Source organism: Camelina sativa, chromosome 12 (assembly GCF_030686135.1).
Source record: "Camelina sativa cultivar CO46 ecotype springtype chromosome 12, ASM3068613v1".
Lineage (NCBI taxonomy): Eukaryota > Viridiplantae > Streptophyta > Magnoliopsida > Brassicales > Brassicaceae > Camelina > Camelina sativa.
In genome coordinates this window covers 15,551,435-15,572,859 of record NC_141891.1, presented here as the reverse complement: position 1 = coordinate 15,572,859, position 21,425 = coordinate 15,551,435, and the positions used below count along the sequence as shown (strand labels likewise).

The following is a 21,425-nucleotide window of genomic DNA, read 5'->3' as shown; positions in this document are numbered from 1 at the left end:
CAGTCTGGACAGAGGCATCTTCAGCCTCGGTGGAAGCATCTCCGGCTTTGAGAGAACCATCTTCGGCTTCTTTGGGCTTCGTCAGAAGCGTCTCGACTCTTGACGGCAACATCTACAGCGTCGTCAAGACCAACAGATGAAATGGGTTGGTTGTCGGCGGCGAGTAACTCTATGGTCACAGATGGAAGAGATGAAGATAGGGTTTGGTAGAAGAAACTAAAAATTCTCGCTGCTTTTAATTTTGATGTCTTTTGTTTAATAAAAAATATGTTTCATTTACACAAGGACAAAAATGTCTTTTCGAGTTAGGCTTATGGCAACCGGGAAAAGAAGAAAACAAAAGTGGCATTAGTGAAAAACTTTGACACTGTACATGACACTCTTGCTAAATTTCTCTTTGTATAAACTTTAATACGATTTCATGTTAATTTTGGCACAAAAAGTTGACTTTTGTGTTATTGCGCATTTTTTAAAAGGTAATCCGCATAAACATTAAACATCTTAATAGAAAAAGAAATGGAAAGAGGTTTCAAAGTTCCTAACAATCTAAAATCATGAATATCAATAAATTTGGCTCAAAAAATTGTTTCTTCTCGTGCTATTGCAGCGTTAATACATCAAGAGAAGAAGAAGAAGAAACAATTTCATCAAATCAAATCCCTAAAATTGGTCACAGTAATGCAGCAAAACGCATCGACATCGACTTCATCATCGTTGTGTGACTTGGACTTGTGAAGAATTCGATCATCCGAAAATTCTGCAGACCTTTTCACAAAATCATTACCCATAACATTGGCATGCGTCGTCAACAAGACTTGTAAGATGATATCCTGATCAGTCGAGGGAGAGCTTGCGAGGTTGTACTCTTTTTACCTTACTAAGGTTTTCTCACTGGGTTTTCCTAGAAATGTTTTTAACGAGAAAACATAAGACATTACGCAAGAGACATAGTGACATTGGTCTCTAAAAGAGAGGGTTGTGAAAGTCAGAAAAAGAAGGCGTATATAATGTCATCAAATGATGCGCATGTGTATAATGTTATACATTTATTATTATTTTGTATTCAGCTCACTGTCACTATGCACACATAATAACTTACTTTTTACTTCTATATGATGGAATTCGATTGTTGTAAAATACAAATACAATTTACAAACTTTAATTATAGAAGAAGTAAAATCTCTCTCTCTCATCTCTCTTTTATTCAGTATCCCAATCTTTCTATGAGTATAAGAGTCCGAATGGTGACCGCGGTTTTGGTTGTGCGGGGAACGCGGTTTTAAAGTGCGGTACGGTTCAACTGCGGTACGTGCGGTTTGCAGGATAAGTGCGGTTCATACAAAATAAGCGGTACAGAATGATATTTGATTGGTGAAACAACTATTTGCGGTTCAGTATTAATTATGTGAATGGTAAATAAAGGAAAAGCGGTGCGGATTACATATATTATAAATAAATTTATTAATAATTAGTATGTTTATATATTTAATTATATATTCTTGATATAAAATTTTATTTTTTGACATATTGATAAAAAATTCAATCATAAAAGGTAGAATTTTTTATGAGTACTTTGATTTTCTCATAACATATTTGCAATATTGTCTCTTAATGAAATATATAACCTACTACTACTATAACAAATTTTTAAATTGCAAAACAAATTAATAAATATTGAATCATATTTTTAATTGTTATGAGTTTAAACTATAAAAATATCTTTTATAGATTTCATAAGAGTGTTAATATATTATCAATAAGCTTATTCTAATTAAACTATTAATACAAAAATAATTTTATTAAACTATTATTATTTAAAGAAAAAGTTATTTGAACAACAAAGATAATAATAGTAGTATCTAGTAGTGTGGAAAAAAAAATATTAGTACCGATTAGAAAGAAAAAAAAACAATACACCTCACCTTAATAAATGCTAGAAGCCTAGAAATAAGGAGATAATTTTTTTTTGGGTTTAATCGTGAGTTTTTTTAGGGAAGGAGTGAAAATAGGGAAAGAAGAATTAAGTTGTTGTGATTTTTGATATCGCTGCATCTATATATATATATATATATCACTTATCTAAATTAAAAATCAAAAAAATATTTACTCACTGCAGATTTGTATTGGTCCGTTATATATCAGGTTCTTTCAATATGAAAACGCGGTAATGTATTAATTATGCTCCAAAATCCGCGAATTACTTTTTTTTTTTTTTTGAAAAATGTTAATTTGTCTCAGAAAACGTGATTGGTGACTAAACTGCAGTTTTGACAAAAAAACACAAAAACCGCTTTTTCATTGTCACCATTCACTGCCTAAGTTTCTCACTATTATTTATATTTTTATTCACCATAAAATCAAATCTTTTTTATAACAAATTATATACTTTATAATTTCTGTAGCCACAATTTTTACCAATTATTATTATTTTTTTTAGTTGTAAAAATCTTAGTAACAGTTACTTAATCGGTCCATTTGTATATAGTATAAAGTACAAACAGATTACTAGTGCTGTTTCCGTCGGGAATAGACCATAGCAGCACAATCCTTATCACTTGTCAATCATAAAACCTGGCATAAGTCAAATCCGTTTCGAGCTCTCTTGTCCTCAGCTTCCTCTCCATTCATTCTTCTTCAATGGCAACCCTTTACCTTTCAGCTTCCCAGTTATCATACATTCAATGGGAACCCTTAACCTATCAACTTCCCACTCGCCCGGCTCACATACACACCCTAATTCGAAGAAGAAGAAACAGTTACATCAAATCAAAGCCCTAAAATTGGTCACAGTAATGCAGCAAAACGCATCAACATCGACTTCATCGCTGCGTGACTTGGGTCCGAGTGGTGTTGATCTAAGCAGCGCCCTTTTCAAACCGATCCGCAACTCCGTTCCTCCTCTCGCTTCAAACCGATGTACAAAGATCTCCGTCGTCGGAGTCGGCAACGTCGGGATGGCCATAGCTCAAACCATCCTCACTCAAGATCTCGCCGACGAGATCGCTCTCGTTGACTCCAAGCCTGATAAGCTTCGTGGCGAGATGCTCGATCTCCAACACGCCGCTGCTTTCCTCCCTCGAACCAAGATCACAGCTTCTGTTGACTACGACGTCACCGCTGGATCTGATCTGTGTATCGTCACTGCTGGTGCTAGACAGAACCCAGGGGAGTCTAGACTCAATCTGCTTCAGAGGAACGTTGCTCTCTTCCGCCATATCATTCCTCCACTCGCTAAAGCTTCTCCTGATTCTATATTGATCATTGTTTCTAATCCTGTCGATGTTTTGACTTACGTTGCTTGGAAGCTCTCTGGTTTCCCGGTGAATCGTGTGCTTGGATCTGGTACTAATCTTGATTCTTCTCGGTTCAGATTCTTAATCGCAGATCATCTCGACGTTAATGCTCAGGATGTACAGGTCAGTTTTGTGTTTGATCTTCAATTTTATAATTTCCTTTAGTTTCTTTCAATTGGGATTAGATGATTGATAAAAGAATTGTCTTTTTGGTAAATACTGCGATTAAGGAGTGATTTAGTATGATAAAAATCTATGCTTTAGTGGTTTTATACTGCAATTAAGGAGTGATCAGGTGATAATACCTCCGATGGTAATGTATTGTTGAGACGATCAATTGGTTTGTTGCAGGCATTTATTGTGGGAGAGCATGGAGACAGCTCGGTGGCATTGTGGTCGAGCATAAGTGTTGGAGGCATCCCTGTCTTAAGTTTTCTAGAGAAGCAACAGATTGCTTACGAGAAACAAACCCTTGAGGACATTCATCAAAGCGTAGTTGGTAGCGCCTATGAAGTCATTGGACTTAAGGGTTACACTTCTTGGGCCATTGGTTACTCTGTTGCTAATCTGGCTCGTACTATTCTCCGTGACCAGCGAAAGATCCACCCTGTCACGGTTCTTGCTCGTGGCTTTTATGGTGTCGATGGGGGTGATGTCTTCCTCAGTCTCCCGGCTTTGCTTGGACGCAATGGTGTGGTCGCTGTGACCAATGTGCATATGACTGATGAAGAGTCTGAGAAGCTGCAGAAGTCGGCTAAGACTATATTGGAGATGCAGAGCCAGTTGGAACTTTGAATAAACCACATCGCTCTGCTTCAATTTTATATCTGTTGTTTTGTTATGATCATCAGTCCCATGGATGATAGTGTTATTGTTGATCTTTTCATGTTATGTAAATGCTTCTTTTTCATGGAGATTGGAGAATAATCCCAACTTGAGTTCTATTATGAGTAACTAGGCCTGCATCCGTCCCAGTCTCGGAGCAGGTGGAAAAGGCTTCGGATTCGGCTTCCTTTCATCTCATGAAAGTAAACAGCTGCCTGTCCACTTTCAGGTATGACAGCTCTGATCAAACTCTGTATGATTATTAAACGCAGCCATTTGGAAATCTAATTTTTGCAAATGCTCTGTGGTAATCATTCGACTTTTATATGAATGAACATTTCGTTTAGTGTTAAATACAAAGATCGATGAATAGAGAATCTATAAATGTTTTATTGATTGAAAAAAAAATGCTGTGTCTAACCATCAGAATACAAATTCGGAATCCCTTTTGTCAATCTACGCGTTACAAACACACATGCAATTGCATCAAACAGCCTAAACAAAGCAAATATCAACTCCACTCTCCCTTTCACCAAAAACACACAATGCTGAACACAACATTATGCTCTCATACGAACTCCGTTGAAAATTTGTCATTGATTGCTAACCACAAGATGAAAGAAAACGAAGGTACACTATGTTGGAACAAAACAATGGGACTCCAAGTAATATTTTCATTTTATTAAGTTGTACACTAGAACTTAATAGGTATATATCTTTTATTACCACCACACTTTTCTTTTAGGTGTCATCAATTATTATTTATTAATATGTCACTTATCAAAAGAGATAATCTTTAATTTTGAACCAAAATTCTTTGATTTACTTGTTTTGACTCGTTGTCATTTTTTTTCGCGCTCCACTTAACACGAAACAAATTGTTGTGATTGCCCTGAATTATGTCATACGTCGGTATCCAAAATCTAATGACGAATTATACACAAAAGCAACGTCATGGTGGATTTTATCTTGTGAACTATACAATTGATAAATTATCATTATTGATGTAATCATCGAAATAGCAAAACTCTCCCTTACCCTATGTGTTTTGAGAAATTATTAGAAATATCAAAAAAGTTGGGCCCATATGGTCAAACAATAGGATCATGATTTTTGAGTCGAAAGCTGAAACTTCAGTGATTCCAAAAATGTCCGCAAAAAATATAATTATGTGATAATGGTAATAATATGAATAAAAGATATTTTAATATATGTTTTTTTATATAATTTAAAATACATAGTAATTGAAGATTAATTTGTCATGATCGGACTAGAAGTAGGAGAATCATGTTGAAATTCCAAATTGATTTTGCAGCAACAAACAGGAAAAGCAAATGTGACACAGTCTCCTCCTTTGTAACCGAGAGATAAGCACTTTGCACTACATGCAACTCTGCTGCTACATCCATATCTCCAATCCTGACATGGCTTCCGTTTTCCTGTTATGTATGTTTAAAAAAAAAATTGCAAGAATTAGTACATATATAAAAAAATTGAGAAATGCCCTAAAATACCATCAAAAAAGTTTTTCTACCTAAAATACCACACACTCCTTCTTTTTTCATTAATACCATTCATTAATCAATAAAATGACCATTTTCTCCTTGTGTATAAAAATATCAAAAAAGTTCTGATCTCAATTGATGATGGCGGCGACGTTCGTTCACTATAACTAATGAAGATCGAGGTCGAGATTAGCAAGAATGGTCATTCCAAAGCCATTGATGTGTCTGGACCCGACGACGCTTTGATCGACAACATCAGTGATGGTTCATCTGGCGATCGGGGTGGAGAAAGAGGTGGGGGTCGCAAATCTGAGGTGGTTATGGCAGTGGTGGAGCAGAGGAGGATGAAGCGGTTGTGGTGGATGTGGAGGCAACAATTTAAAACACAAATTCTTATTGATTTTGATGCTTTCAGGTTGATATAGAGCACAACTTGTAGAAAGAAGAAGAAGAAGGTTTGTTTCATTTATTATCCATTATTCCATCTTTATACGATACAATCAATGTGTACCTACTGTAAATGTAGGTTTAAGAAGTAAGTTTTTGAGAAATTGATTTAAGTTTCGTCTCTTGGGAGATTGATTTGTCTTATTTGGGTAAATGAAGGTTAATTATATGTATTCACTGAAGATTTAGGTACCTCCTTGCACTTGTATCATACAAATCCAGAAATTTAGGTATATGTGATTCATTTCTCGAAAGATTATGGTGTAATTCAGCTTTGCTTGTGTAATCATTGTCTTGTTTTGTGTTTTAAGTATCATTATTCATGATCTTAGTGTTTAATAGTTTCTCTTTTACCTACAGATGTTTGTTTAAATAAAACAAAAGTGGAGCAAAGAAAAGCAAAAGGAAAAGGTGAACAACATGGTGTTGTTTGATCAAGACACTTATGACAAGCTTCTCACTAAAGCACCCAAGTTCAAGTTCATTACTCCATCAATTCTCAAATGAGGGTATTTTACAATATTTAATAGCATTGTCGTATTCTTTATTAGAAACATATGGTTGGCAGAGCCGTGGCTACGTGTAAACAAAAGAAGCATTCGCTTCCGGCCCGTTTTTTGGAAAAAAAATTAAAGGCCTTAATTTTTCCAAATAAGCCCAATAGTTAGACCCAATAAAAATGATTTTATGTGGTAAAAGGAAGAAGAGAGCAACGATGATGATAGAAAACTCGAGAAAGAGATCCATTGTTCTCACTTTTCTGATCACGATCAGTCGATCACCACTAAAATATTAACATATAATTTAACTTATGCTTCTTTTTGTTTTCTTCCTTCTTAGTTTGGCTGCTTTCAACAATCAGACAAATATGGATTTTTATAATATTACAGTTTGCTTTTTTATAAATTATATAGAGATTTTTTTAAAAAAATTTAAGGCCTTTTTCTAAAACACCGCTTCCGGCCCATATAATCTTAGGCACGGTTCTGATGGTTGGTGTTGTTTGCTGTAATTTCCACATGATTCAAATAGTTTCTTGTTATGCTCTGCAATGTAAAAAAAACAGATGAGTGGGTCTCTAGGAAGGAAGACAATAAGAGAGCTAATATTGGATCTTGGAGAAGTATGTGAAGTAATTTCATTTTGATGTTAATTGAATATGTATGCTAGTTTCTCTACAGTTTCTGGAAAGATTGGATGGTATTATGATTGTGAAAGATTGAATATGTAAGTTTCTGGAAGGGTTTTGTGTAAATCAGGATGACAATCATTAAAAAAAAAATAAGGAAAAAAATGGGAATAAACGCACGCCCGTCTCGAACAAACGGCATCATCCTATTAAGATTGTGAAAGTAACCAGTAGGCCAAAGCCTATTATTCAAGTATTGTTTAGCAACTGTTAAATATATAACTATTAGATGCGCATTTTGTGATTTCTGGAAAGATTGGATGGTATTTAGGAAGGGTTTTCTATAATTCGAGATGACATTCATTAAAAAAGAAGGAAAAAAATGGGAATACACGCCCACATAAGTCTGGAACATGCGACCTCATCTTATTAAGATTGTGAAAGTAATCAATAGGTCAAAGCCTATTATTCAAGTATTGTTTAGCAATTGTTAAATATATAGCTATTAGACGCGTATTTTGTGTTTTCTGGAAATATATTATGGTATTTAGGAAGAGTTTTGTGTAATTCAGGATGACGTGAGTTCGAACCATTGTGGGTGTGTATTTCCATATTTTTTAAGGAATTCTAAGAACATTTTTATGAATGTCATCCAGAGCTATCAATGAATTTTTCATGAATATCAAGGTATGCTTCCTCAATTTATAGAGAATTAGCATTTGATTCAATTAACATCAAATTCAAATTATTTTACAAAACACACCATCCAATGTGAAAACAAAAACCATCTCTAGAGAACGAACCAACCCCTAAACATCTCAATTTAACTCAGTGTTTAGGATGGTTTTCCTAAATTTCAAGTGAACCTTCCTAAATATTATATTGTCCTTCCTAAATTTTATAAAAGCCTTCCTAAATTAAAAAAAAAAAGGTCTTTCATAAATTTCTTGGAACTCTCCTAAATGATAATTAGTTTTGTGGTAAATATATATTTGTCACAAAATTGTAATAAGAAAAATAAAGACCAATACAATGTGGTTTCTTAATAGAATAGCGAGTTCGAATTGCTTGGATAACAACAAAAACCAATGCTTTAAAACTAAAGATCATGTTTCAGTATGATCCCTGACAATGTGTGATTTGTTATCTCTCTTTGTTTTGCCTTGTAGCTTGCTTTGTCCTTCTGTAAAAAAAGTAATGAAATCAGAAAATATGTTTAGGAAGGTCTTCCTAAGCTTTACTAATCCCTTCCTGAATTTTAGCTACAGTACGTCGAAAGAGAAATACCACGTTAAAACCTCATCCATCTACATAAACCAATACAGATGCACCATGTAATACTCTTCAAAGCTACTTATGTGTTGCACACCACAACATAAAAAATAGATTCTTCCAACCAAATAGAAAAAATTAACTCTCCCATGTATGTCATTTTTTTTTCAACGGATTCACATTTTAGAAATGTGATGAAAGTGGCATACTTTGCCATTATATATGTTGATTGATTAGGTACCTCTGATCCCAAATCAATCACAAAGAATCTAATGTGTTGCAATGAATTCAATATTAGACTCTCCATTTGACTAATTCAGACATTAGGTGTAAAAGGAACCTAACTAGTAACAAACATAAGATATTTACGAGTGAGCACATGAGACTTAAACAATGCAATTGTTGCTCGATTTTAACTATATCCACTAATCTAAAATCCCTCTTTGATTATAGGGATCTACAATAATTGTGTCATCATTAACATATCAAAACCAAGATAAGTCTACAGAGTATTGAGCCATAAATCAAGGAATTAGATTCAAAATTTCAAGACTTAAGAGATAGGGTTCTCATAAATTAAGATTAATGACATTGAGAACAAAATTTACCTCTTAAATAGCTTTGATACTTCCATCCAACGATACCGAGATTGTTTTTCATTTGGAAACACAACTCCAAGCTGAGTCCCAGCAAGCTCAACACAAGCTTGAATCTGAGATCACCGACCCGATCTCAAATATGACGAAGGATAACCAGCATATACGGTGTCGTTTTCTATGCTTATTAGGTGACTCGAGCCATTTGAGAGTACAACATCTGAAGCAGACACAAAGATTTCACCGTGTGCAAATTTAACGAATACACATCATGATTTGAGATTGTCGCAGCCGCTGTTGAGATCTGTTATCACATATTAAAACGCAAAACGGTAAATCAAGGCGAGGCGAGGAGAGTGCACGGCGAGGTGAGGCGAGGGGAGGCAAGGAGAACGCGCGGTGAGGCGAGGAGGATGTACGGCGAAGCAAAGAGACGTGAAACGGTGAGGTGAAGAGATGAAGCAAAGAGGCGAGTGTTTTGATGTGAGGGTAATTTTGTCAAATTGTTTAATGACAAATGTTAGAACTGGAAATTGTTGGGCCTTGTGGTATTTTTGACCCAAAAACTAAAAATCATGATATCCATGACAATTGCCCTAAAAAATTAGTATTTGAAAATTAAATGACCAATACTAATCAATACTCAAGAAAGCGCTAGGCGGTAATTGGGCGGTGACCCAACGCCTAGCGCCTAGAACGCTTAATCGGAGGCTAGGCGATTTTAGGCGGTTTAGGCGTTTTCAACGTAGAACATTATATATGTAATATTGTAGACAAAAATATATGTTAGATAAATAAAAGTAATAAACCATAAACAAAACTTAGGAAAAAATGTAGTTTTTAATTAATATCAACAACATATAAAGATTTGTAATTATGTATATGAATGTAAAACTTTAAATTTTAATTATATATAGTTAAAAATTAGATAAATATATTAAATCGAAATATATGTAATTTTAGGCAGTTTAGGCGGTCGTCTAGGCGTCGGTTGAGCGCCTAGCGCCTAGACGGCGCCTAGGCGACCGCCTAGACCGCTTTTTCGAACACTGATACTAATACAAATATTTGTGTTCACTGACTTTAACTAAATTAGCAAGGACATCTCAAAACTAATTTTTTAAAACTAAAATCAATACGTAATAAATAATTGGTAACCTGATGTTATGGGCAATAGCACGAGAGTAAATATCATATACAAAGGTAATATAATAGCTGAAAATTTCTTGGTAGCCATTAATTATGTTTCTGAAAATAAAGAAAAACATCTCTTTAGAAATTACCTTTTAATTTCACAAAAAAAAAAAATTTTAAGTAAGTTAGATTCAAAATTATTTTTCATATAAGAAAATTATAGTTTAAAAATTTATGTTGCCTTCTTCAACATAAAACTTTTAACTATGGTATTTGCATATTTGTAATTTGATTTACCTTTCTTCTCTATGGTATTTTTATTCTTACAAAAGTTGATTGTGTTGGTCTTGTGTGTATTATATACATATATATATATATATGATATAACATTACATAGATAACTTTATTGATATTCCATATAAGAAAATAATAAATTTTATACTATACTGTACTTAAATCTAGACTAGAAATTTGGTCAAAAGCTTTCATTCACTTATGTAAATTCCATATGTGACTCTCAAGAAATGTAAAATTATTATCTTTTTATTCAAACTTTTAGGCATATATGAGATATATTAATAACATTCATTAATTATGCATATTCATTTAATTGTAATGATACAATTTTCAAAACAAAACAAAAAATTAAAAAATGCATGTGATAGGTTTCCTTAATATGTTCCAATTGTGCATTGTTTTTTTATTGAGTGGCTAGAATATCTACCATATGTGCTACCAAAAAAAAAGAAACAAGATATATTTTACAAATAAAGTTCTAAAATTATTCAGATTTTTTTTTTTTTTTTGTCAAACAATTCACTTTCATTAAATTAAAGAGCTTCAACCTCTAACAAAAGATGAACTATATCCCAAACAAAGGAAATGAAGGCAACAAGTACAAAAAAACACCATTAAAGGATGGTTAAACAAGGGATAGAAGAGATACAAATCATAGGAAGAGAACATAAGAGACCAACAAACAAGTACAATCTCAACAATTTCTTGATAGATCGCATCCATAATAACCATCAGTCGGGAGGAGGAACCTTGCAATACCGACAAGTCTTGATCATCCAAAACCCTCCAAACAAGAGGAAATTTTGGGAAAGGAAACTGAAGTTCTGCCAAGGAAGCATCAAACCAAGAACATCCGGTAAAGCAAACCTCTTTAGCTTGGAAGTCCTTGCTGAAAACACAAGGAGGAGGAAACAAAACCTCCAAAGACACTAACGTTAAACAATCAACAAATGCTGAACCAGAACAGTCTTGAACAATAATCCCCGCTTCTACTTCAAGCAGAACAGTTAACACAATGCTACCTGTAACACTACCACTAAACACAAGTGAAGTATAGGGGAGGAATAAAGGCTCCATAAAGGAGAGATGAGGGCTACAAAAGCCCCAATGAACCAGGTGAACTGGTCGGTTGTTTAGATTCAAAGAACACAAAGCCAAATCGAGATAGAATCCGCATACTGCGGTAAATGATCGCATCAAAGCAATAAGGTTGCTGCAAGAGAGCACTAAAGTAGACACAACAGTATCTAAGCCCATAATTTCATCCAAATTCCACAAAAACAGAGCCACAAACTCATCCAACATCCAATACCTTCTCGTCTTAGAAGAAGATTTAGAGGGCGAGTAAGAGCATACCTGAGGGAACATCTGGTGAGGTAAGGTGAGGGCGTCAGCCGGCGATGGAAAACCCGGTGTGGAGGAGAGAGGGACGATGAACAAGTCACACACACTGAAGGAAGAGGGACTCAGCGGATGGGCAAGAGATTCACCAAAATAGAAGCAGATATGAGGATCCGGTGGTTCGGCTGGAGTCGGCAGAGAAGGAGACTCCGGCGGTGGTGCACGAGGGGGCCTCAAACAGAGGAAGGCGACCAAAGACATCGGTAAGTAATGAGAGTGGCTCGAAATCGACATAATCAAGGAAATCAGCTCGTCGTGTGAAGAAACTCGCCGGAAAACGGTTAAGTCACAAGAAAAGGAGATCCACCCGAGAGAGAAATTTCACCTTAGCAAAAGCGAACAGATCAAAAAAGGAGATTCCCAGAGAAATGTCGCTCGTGGAAGAAGCTCATCTTGTGGAAGGAAACGGCTCCTTGGGTTTTGTGCCTGATTATTTTTAAGTTTTAATAGTCTAGAAAGTAAACTTTGATCTCCTTAGCTTTTTCCCTAGATGAATGTTCATGTATCTCAATTAATAGTTGATGGAAAAAGATCCCAAAAAAATCATCATTGATCTTGGCTGGTTAATACTTAAGGTTTTTGTTGGAATAAAAATTTTACCACTTAAATATCTTTAATCTTAAAGTACCTCAACTTTTTAGTGTTGGTGGATTCAAACTCTCTTTTTTTTTTTTTTTTTTGAATAAATGTAAAATTGTATTCAACCAAAAAAAGTTTGTACAATGAATGCTTCAGTGTTTTGAAATGATAACCGAACAAGAATAAAATATCCTACAATTGGTCATAGCTTAAGTGGATGTGGAAGATCGAGCGTAAGCTCTTGTGGAGAACCAGAATTGCAGGCCTTCATCATAGCGGTGATCGTGTAACCCCAAGATTGAGCTGAGATGATTGCGTACAGTTTTGTCAAGGAGTTTGATAAGTCGAGCTTGCGGGGAAGGGGCCTCACCATGTCGCCTAGCATTCCTCTCGCGCCATAAATGATAAACAGTTGCTTGGAGAACATACTTGAGGATGAAACGTGGAAAGGGAGATAGAGCTGGGGAGGTAAGAAGTGGGAGCAAGGAGCTCCAGTCCGTTGAGTAATGAGTCAATAGCAAAGACTGTGTGAGGTCTTTCCAAATAGCTGCAGAATAAGGACAAGAGAAAAATAGGTGATCCCTTGTCTCTTCCGCTCCTGAACAGAGGACACATTGCACCTGTTGCCCCGAGGACCAGTGTTTGATGCGATCACCAGTGTTTAACCGGTTGTGGATCGCGAGCCAGAGTATGAACGAATACTTGGGGGTGGAATATGAGTACCATACCCCATTGTACCAGTCGACCCTTGCATGTGTACAGCGAACATTATGCCAAGTATGTCGAGAGGAGAAGGTCTTAGAGAACCGGTCACCGTGGGATCGCCATAACGGAATATCAGCAGCATTTGGTTGTCGAGTGGAGCAACGACGAGTGGCCTGAAGGGAGTTTTCAATGTCATTTAAGACAGCAAGCCGATGGTGTCGAGACCTATGTGTGCTTAAGGCCTCCTGGACTGTTGCCTCTTGCATAATCCCCAAGTCAATGAACCCTCTCGGTCCTACTATATCAATTAAACGTCCCATTGGCGACCAGACATCATACCAGAATGATGTTGAAGCTCCGTTATTAACCTCCACCTTATACAGTGGTTTTGCCACTTCCCGGTATTTGAGAAGTTTCTTCCACATCTAGGATCCTACAGTAGAATTATTGTTAACCAACCAAAAGGATTCCTTTGGTATGAGATATGTCCAAATCCATTTCACCCAGAGAGTGTCTTGTTTCGAGAGGATACGCCAGACTAACTTCATACAACTGACCTTATTAGCATCGACTAGGGATTTCAGACCCAAACCTCCCTCTTGCTTCGGTTTACATATTTTTGTCCAGGCTATCTTTGCCTTCTTGGGGTTAAGATCCGGTCCAGACCACAAGAAAGCTGCACACAATTTCTCTATTTCACGGAGACACCCTGTGGGTAAACTATAAGTAGATAACCAAAAGTTTGTTACGCTCATAAGAACAGAGGAAATGAGAGTGAGCCGACTAGCATAGGACAGTGATCGAGCAGTCCATGAACTAATTTTCATTCGAATTTTGTCCAAGAGTGGAGCATAGTCAGTTGCAGTCATTTGCTTGGTTAGAAGCGGGAGGCCTAAATATTGAACAGGTAATTGCCCAGTGGCAAAGGGAAAGCTTTCAGAGATTTGATCACGTTGTTGGTCCGTCATTCCAGCCAGGTAGAGGGTGGACTTCTCCAAACTGATTCAAACCCTGATTGACTCGCAAACTCCTGAAAGATCACAATGATCCCCTCAATCGACCGCTGTTGACCATCCACAAAAACCATCAAGTCATCGGCGAAACAGAGGTGTGTGAGACCTATGTTCTTGCACTTAGGGTGATAGCCAATACGCTCACTTACTGCAGCTTTATCAATCAGATGGGATAAAACGTTCATACAGATAATGAACAGATAGGGAGAGAGGGCACAACCTTGCCGCAATCCGCGAGAACTATTGAAAAATCCCGCCAATTCACCGTTCACTTGAACAGAGAATGTAGCTGTCGAGATGCAGAGTCGAATCCAGTGGATAAACTGATCTGGAAAGTGCAACACCTCAAGAGTGTTCAACAAGAAATCCCATTGGACCGAATCAAAAGCTTTAGAAATATCTAATTTCATCGTACAGCGAGATGATATAGATTCTTTGTGGTAGTCCTTAACAACCTCTGTTGCTAACAATACATTCTCCATCAGCAGACGCTCTTTAACAAAAGCATATTGATTCTGAGCAATAACCCGTGGGAGAAGACTCTTAAGACAGTTAGCCAATAACTTAGATATCACCTTATACAACACATTGCAGCAGGAAATTGGCCGGTAATCTCTCATTTCAGTTGCATTGTCTTTCTTTGGTATAAGTGCGAGAATAGTGGTGTTTACTCCCTTAGGGAGAAAACCTTTAATAAAGAAAGACTGCACCGCTGCAATCACATCAGAGCCAATGATCGACCAAGAAGCTTTAAAAAACTCACTGGTATACCCATCAGGTCCCGGGGACTTATAACTCGGCATCGCAAAAACAATCTGCTGAATCTCATCAGCAGTAACCGGCTTTGTAAGCATCACTCGATCCTCCTCTTGGCAACGGAAAGGTAAAATATATGTAACTCCTCCACTGACATACCCACAAAATTAGTAGGCTGATGATTAAGAAAATCCTTAAAGAACCGCTCTGCTTCACCTTTTAGCTCATCACTAGTTCGCAATATTTCCCCACTCGGACCACACAGCTCACGAATGGAGTTCTGCATTTTGCAGATACTTACCATTTTATGAAAATATGCATTATTCATGTCTCTCTGTCTCATAATGAGAACCCGTAGCCTGGTTTCTTTCTGGTAAATAATCACTCAATATTTCACATACTGAATCCACTAACTTTTCACTCATATTATAATCTACCTTATTTTTCATGACTCTAGCAGCTAATGATAATTGTGAGTGACCTTCACGACAACCATCATATATTGGATTTTTTGCACCTTCTAACACGTCATAGAATTTTTTTGAATGGTTAAGTACTGGTTCTTCTACACTCTGATAACCCCCATCCCATTGATAGTTATCATCAAAACCCACATTAGAAGGAAATGCATCATTCACCATATCCACATATCTATCTTCTACTACATTACCCACTTCCTCACTCCCACTAAAAAAAGTCGGATCAACAGTACTCGTTCCTATATCCATATTAATTTTTTTCCCATGCTTATACCAAACATAATAATCTGGCATAAACCCATAACTAAAAAGATGATTCCAAATTCTAGTCCCTAGAATACGCTTCCCGTTTTTGCACCTACTACAAGAGCAAAAAAACTTACCCCCATTTTCTTGTGCAAAAGGCTGGCTATTTGCAAATTGCATGAACTGCTCCATCCCGGCTCTGAACTCTTCTGTAAAATTTCTCGTCATCTCATCGATCCTCTTGTGCATCCACTCCCGGAAATTACTATAATTGTAACTTCCTGACATTATTATAAATCTCTATGACCACTTTTTTTTTATGTTGCTTTGTGTTTATGCGAGTGAGAAAAACGATTGGTGAGCTCAGTTTATATAGGCATATATAGCGACTAAAAAGTGACTATATTACGTAGTCACCAAATACAGGTACACCTACTCCGGAATGCTAAAAACGTGTTTTAAACCAACTTTAAGGGACTATTTTGCGACAAAATTCCGACCCGCCGAAAATATCGCAATTTAGTCGCCAAATTTACGACTACACTAGAAACTACACACTTAGTCGCTAATTTGGCGACTGTTTGACAACAACATTCACAACTTCCTTATTTCGTCGCTATTTAGTCGCCATTTAGCGACTAATTTAGCGACTAAATTGTTTTGTTGTAAATAAGCAACTAATAAACGACTATACCAGAATAGTCACAAAACAGTCGCCAATTAGTGGGTAAATTGTCGCTAAATTTAACGACTATGCTTTTAGTCGCTGATCGTAGTTGGAAAAACCGTGTTTTCTTATAGAGACATAAAATTTATTTATTTATTTTTTTGTGCAAACAAAGGCAAGATAAATTTTAATGTGTTAGGTTATATAGTATAATTATACGACCAAATATGGATGGCACATAGTATATTTATTTTACCATGTATTGGTTGAGAATCTTTGTAACAGTGAAACTTTGACAAGGATGGCATATAGTATATTTATCTTAGTTGTTTTTTTAAATATAATAAGATTACAATAATCTTATACTTTGTTTTACAAAGCTTGAAAACTGTGATTTCTGATCGTTAAAATTGACATTTGTCACGATATGATGAGTTACTAACTTTGATATTTAATCGTGAAAATTGACATGTATCACGATCTGGTGAGTTTTTAACTTTGATTTCTAATCGATAAAACTAACACGTGTCACGATCTGGTGAGTTACTAACTTTGAAAACCAAAGTTTATATAATAAGATTTGTATGAACGCTTAAGCAAAGAATAAACAATATATTGAAGAAAAAAAAAGTTCATGAAGAATGGTACTACCTTCACTATTATGATTCACACTAACAAAGTTAATTTAACATTACACATTTTAGGTTATATATACAAGCATATATGCAAGCATGCATTAATTAAACATTAGAGATTAAACACACTAAATTTAGTGACTGAAAAGTATTTGTATGTTAAAGACTTAAAAGTATTTGTATTGACGACATTTTAAAATAAAGATGTGCGTGAAGTATTCTGAAGCAATATGAGAACGTGGAAAAAGGAAACATGTTTAAGATCTCCGTACAATAAAAGTTTCTGGATCTTTTAACCCGATGCACCTCCTATCCTCTTTTAAGATCCGATGTGAGTTGTGTACATGTGTGCGTCAAAACGATAGCATTGCTCTTTAAGCTCAATCTCGGTCAATTTAACCTCACATTAAATGCCTATATACATACCACTGTTTCATACTAAACATTTGAATCGATCCGGAGGTGATATTGGACTGGCGAAGTGACGAACTCGAGTATTTGGCTTCTCACGATCAAATGCAAGTAACTAAGTAAGTTTTCCACCTCGAATGAGCTTTATATATATTTTAATAGGAATTATGGATCTTACAAAGACTCAATAGCTTAAATGGTAAAAAAATTTGACAAAAAATATTCAGGTCATTTGTTCAAATCTATTCTTGGGACGAAACCATATAATATGTTTTGATTACGGGTCTGAAAAGATATATGGACCTAGATCCATAACTTCTTAGTTAGAATTATGGACTTTATTTTTTTTAGGACAAACTCTCAAATGAAAATCCAATATAAATTGCTAATAGTTATATTAACATTCCAAGAATAGTTACAGATTTTTGTGCCATAAAAACATAATCGGCCTACTTGTTTCAAACATGTAGCTATAGCCTATATTTATAGAAACAATAACAACAGTACAAGGAGATTGGCTTGGTCACAAAAGAAACCAAACCAGTCTTAAGAATAAATAAAAAAACCCGTGTGTTTTGTAGATATTCACCTACTAGTATTACCATATTCATTATCATACATGTGGTAACATTTTTCCTTACTCATGTCATAACCACAAACATTTTAAAACACATCTTACTGACATGACAAAAAGGAAATGAAACGTGAGGGTGGGGGGGACCGATGAGCAAAAAGGATTCACGTGAAGTATTTCTTTATTTGGGAAACTAAAAACCACACGAGTAATATTGAGGAAAATTTATTCTAGTGTTAGGTAAGAAACATTTCATAAATTTTCTCCACACGAGTAATACTCATGTCGACCTTTTTATAGAATGTTTGAGGCTTTAACCAAGTTTCCGAAACATAAAATGTTGTTGGGAATTAAACTCTCTTCCATTTTGTAAATTTTGGTTGTTTCTTCAAAATATGGAAGTATACCGGAGCATAAAAGCAGCTCGGATTTTATTTTCAACTTTGTTTTGGTCGGAATATTTTGATTCATGGTAGAATATGAGTTATAGTCTAGAGAACGATAAAGTAAATCTAACTTCACATTTTGATATATATATATATATATATATATATATATATATATATATGTATATAATATTAAAATGTAAATCTAACTTTGCTATTTAAGAAAATAATTTAGAACGATAAAGTAAATCTAACTTCGGTGTTTTAAAGCAGCCAACTCACTTCTTATTATCAGTGTGTATATAGAGAATGTCATAATGTAGTTATGGTAATCGAGAATATATATTTACTCTATATTCTTAACTGGTGTAACAGATGTGAGGAAATTAATAGAAACACAATGACCATATGTATATAACACATATAAAGTAGTTACGGTTAGAAGGTAATTTGAAAACTGTGTCTTGTGTAGTCAAGCGAGTCTGTCACTTGTTCAACTACCTGTACAAGTTGTTATAGTAGTTCCAGAGTGATATAAGAAATGTATTTTCTTCTACAGTCTTAGCAGTCCGAAGTTTGGTTTTTCCATTAATTGTTTGGCATGTAAAGATGGTATGGTCTCTTAGCATGTATTTTCAACCTCGCCTCAGATGTGGCCGGAGCTCTATTGGTCGGTGGCGCTAGAGTTTCCGATACAAAAGAAAGAGAAGACAATTACTATAAAAAGAACATTAAAAAAGTTTGTTGTTTTTTTTGGGTATTGGACCAGGTTACTAAGTGGTTATTCAGCCCACATATTACCACAAAAGAGACCAAGCCAATATATTCGTAAGATTGACAAAAAAGAAAACAATATATTCATAAAATCTTGTGAACTGGTTGTATATATTTAAACATGTGGAGTAAACATTTAACATCTTTAAATGATTACATAATGCTCGTAAATTAACAGCTGCTACGTTGAGAGTTTGACAAAGAAGGGTCTCACTCGCAAACCTTAACATGTCAAGTTTCTTCTGGAATGTCCGTGGTCTAAACAAAACTTCAAAACATTCCATTATTAGAAGTTGGGTAAATAGTAGTTCTCTGCAGTTTGGTTGCCTACTAGAGACGCGAGTCAAGGAAAGTCGTGCAGCCAAGATAGTTTTCTCTGTTTTCAAAGGTTGGTCTTCTTTGTGTAATTATGAATCGCATCCATTGGGTCGTATATGGGTGGTTTGGTGAGATACAGTGAGGCTTACTCCTGTTTTCAAGAGTAGTCAAGTGATTACTTGTTCGGTTCTGTTGGAGGGTGGAACAAAGGAGTTTTTTTGCTCCTTTGTATATGCGTTGAATTCTTCAGAGGAGAGGAGGATTCTCTGGGATGAGATATGATGTCATCACGATTCTCCATTGTTTAGAAATAAGCCCTGGATGATTTGTGGTGATTTTAATGAGATTTTGGAGAGTGGAGAACACTCTAATCATGGTCAATTGCAGTTTAATACATTGGGGATGCGTGAGTTTCAGGATGTGGTGAGACATTGTTCACTCAATGATTTAGGCCATCATGGTCCACTCTACACTTGGTGTAATAAGAGGGATGAGGGTCTGATCTGTAAGAAGTTGGATCGAGTTTTAATTATTGAGCATTGGGGAGATTGCTTTCCACATTCTTACACTGTTTTTGAGGCTGGTGGTTGTTCTGATCATGCTAGAGGTCGCATTGTCCTGGAGGCTGCTGCAACAGGTGGTCGCAGACCGTTTAAATTTGTTAAAGCTCTGGCTAAATTACCTCAATTTCATGAGGTTGTTGCGAACCATTGGAATGGAACGATCCCACTGTTTCCTTCTACATCTGCTATGCATTGCCTCTCCAGGAAATTAAAAGACTTAAAACCAAGCTTGCGTTCTTTGGGAAAAGAGCAGTTTGGCGATTTGTCCAAACGGAGACGTGAGGCACATGAGGTTCTCTGTCATAAGCAAGCTGCTACTCTGGAAAGTCCGACCCAACAAGCGCTTGAAGAGGAGACAAATGCTTATTCTTTGTGGCATCACCTTGCTGAGCTCGAGGAAGATTACCTTAAACAGAAAGCTAAGCTTCATTGGCTAACTGTGGGCGATTGATGTTTGTATAAACAATTGTATGCTATTCTGGAAAGATGACAAAAAGGAAGAAAAATGTTTGTTTTGTGATGCACCAAAATGGAAGCCTAATAATGACCGAAGTAGAACCAAAGTACCATATAGTCGTATGTGGTACTTACCTATTGGTGATAGACTGAAGAGAATGTATCAGAGTCACAAGACTGCAGCAGCAATGCGATGGCATGCCGAGCACTAAGCAAAGGTGGGAGAAATGAGTCATCCGTCTGATGCAGCGGAGTGGAAGTATTTTCAAGAACAAAATCCTCAATTTGCTAAAGAACCCCGTAACGTGTATCTGGGATTGTGTACTGATGGGTTCAATTCATTTGGGATGTTTCGTCACCATTCATTATGGCCAGTGATATTGACGCCATATAATCTACCCCCTAGTATGTGCATGGATATTGAGTACTTGTTTCTTACAATTCTGAATTCTGGTCCAAACCATCCGCGAGCTAGTCTTGATGTCTTTCTCCAACCTCTTATTGATGAGTTAAAAGAGTTGTGGTCTACTGGAGTCGATGCATACGATGTGTCATTGGGCCAAAATTTCAACCTAAAAGCAGTGCTGATGTGGACGATAAGCGACTTTCCTGTGTATGGTATGTTATCTGGATGACAACACATGGTAAATTGTCTTGTCCAGTTTGCATGGACGACATAAAGTCTTTTTATCTACCTAATGGAAGGAAGACATGTTGGTTTGATTGTCATCGGAGATTTCTTCCTCCTGATCATCCTCTGAGGAGGAATAAAAAAGACTTACTGGAGGGAAAAGACGCTACAAGAGAGTATCCACCAGAGTCTTTGACTGGTGAGCAAGTTTATTCTGAGCGGTCGAATTCTGTAAATCCACCAAGAACCAAGGAATTCAGTGGAAATGGTCATGAAAGGAAGATGCATGGATAGGAAAGCATCATAACTGGTACAAGGAAAGCATTTTATGGT

General features: G+C 36.1%; 4 protein-coding genes and 1 long non-coding RNA gene across 5 annotated transcripts; 2 read left to right on the top strand and 3 right to left on the bottom strand.

The window, feature by feature from the left end:
- The first annotated feature begins 2,481 nt into the window (after positions 1 to 2,481).
- Positions 2,482 to 4,240, top strand: LOC104731849 (L-lactate dehydrogenase B). The gene is made up of 2 exons (XM_087478547.1): positions 2,482 to 3,416; positions 3,645 to 4,240. Exons 1-2 carry the CDS (start codon positions 2,682 to 2,684, stop codon positions 4,086 to 4,088), a joined length of 1,179 nt encoding a protein of 392 aa, XP_087334673.1. The 5' UTR covers positions 2,482 to 2,681; the 3' UTR covers positions 4,089 to 4,240.
- Positions 4,241 to 5,369: 1,129 nt separating this feature from the next.
- Positions 5,370 to 10,304, bottom strand: LOC104731848 (defensin-like protein 82). Its single transcript, XM_010451341.1, has 3 exons — positions 10,226 to 10,304; positions 6,886 to 6,902; positions 5,370 to 5,546 (listed from the first exon to the last, which is right to left on the bottom strand). Exons 1-3 carry the CDS (start codon positions 10,302 to 10,304, stop codon positions 5,370 to 5,372), a joined length of 273 nt encoding a protein of 90 aa, XP_010449643.1.
- A 727-nt stretch (positions 10,305 to 11,031) lies between these two features.
- LOC147930560 (uncharacterized) lies at positions 11,032 to 12,329 on the bottom strand. Its single transcript, XR_015573622.1, has 2 exons — positions 11,855 to 12,329; positions 11,032 to 11,322 (listed from the first exon to the last, which is right to left on the bottom strand). It is a non-coding gene; the product is annotated as an uncharacterized LOC147930560 (long non-coding RNA).
- Positions 12,330 to 12,687: 358 nt separating this feature from the next.
- LOC147930559 (uncharacterized) lies at positions 12,688 to 13,608 on the bottom strand. Its single transcript, XM_087476930.1, has one exon. It carries the CDS (start codon positions 13,606 to 13,608, stop codon positions 12,688 to 12,690), a length of 921 nt encoding a protein of 306 aa, XP_087333056.1.
- A 6,155-nt stretch (positions 13,609 to 19,763) lies between these two features.
- LOC104733547 (uncharacterized) lies at positions 19,764 to 20,456 on the top strand. Its single transcript, XM_010453117.3, has one exon. The coding sequence runs from the start codon at positions 19,764 to 19,766 to the stop codon at positions 20,454 to 20,456; it is 693 nt and encodes a 230-aa protein (XP_010451419.3).
- The last annotated feature ends 969 nt before the right edge of the window (positions 20,457 to 21,425 follow it).

Coding starts and splice junctions, on each gene's coding strand:
- LOC104733547 (XM_010453117.3), top strand. CDS start 19,764: ATGATTTGTGGTGATTTTAATGAGATTTTGGAGAGTGGAGAACACTCT.
- LOC104731848 (XM_010451341.1), bottom strand. CDS start 10,304: ATGGCTACCAAGAAATTTTCAGCTATTATATTACCTTTGTATATGATA.
- LOC104731849 (XM_087478547.1), top strand. CDS start 2,682: ATGGGAACCCTTAACCTATCAACTTCCCACTCGCCCGGCTCACATACA. Junction 3,417..3,644: donor TTAATGCTCAGGATGTACAG/GTCAGTTTTGTG, acceptor GGTTTGTTGCAG/GCATTTATTGTGGGAGAGCA.
- LOC147930559 (XM_087476930.1), bottom strand. CDS start 13,608: ATGTGGAAGAAACTTCTCAAATACCGGGAAGTGGCAAAACCACTGTAT.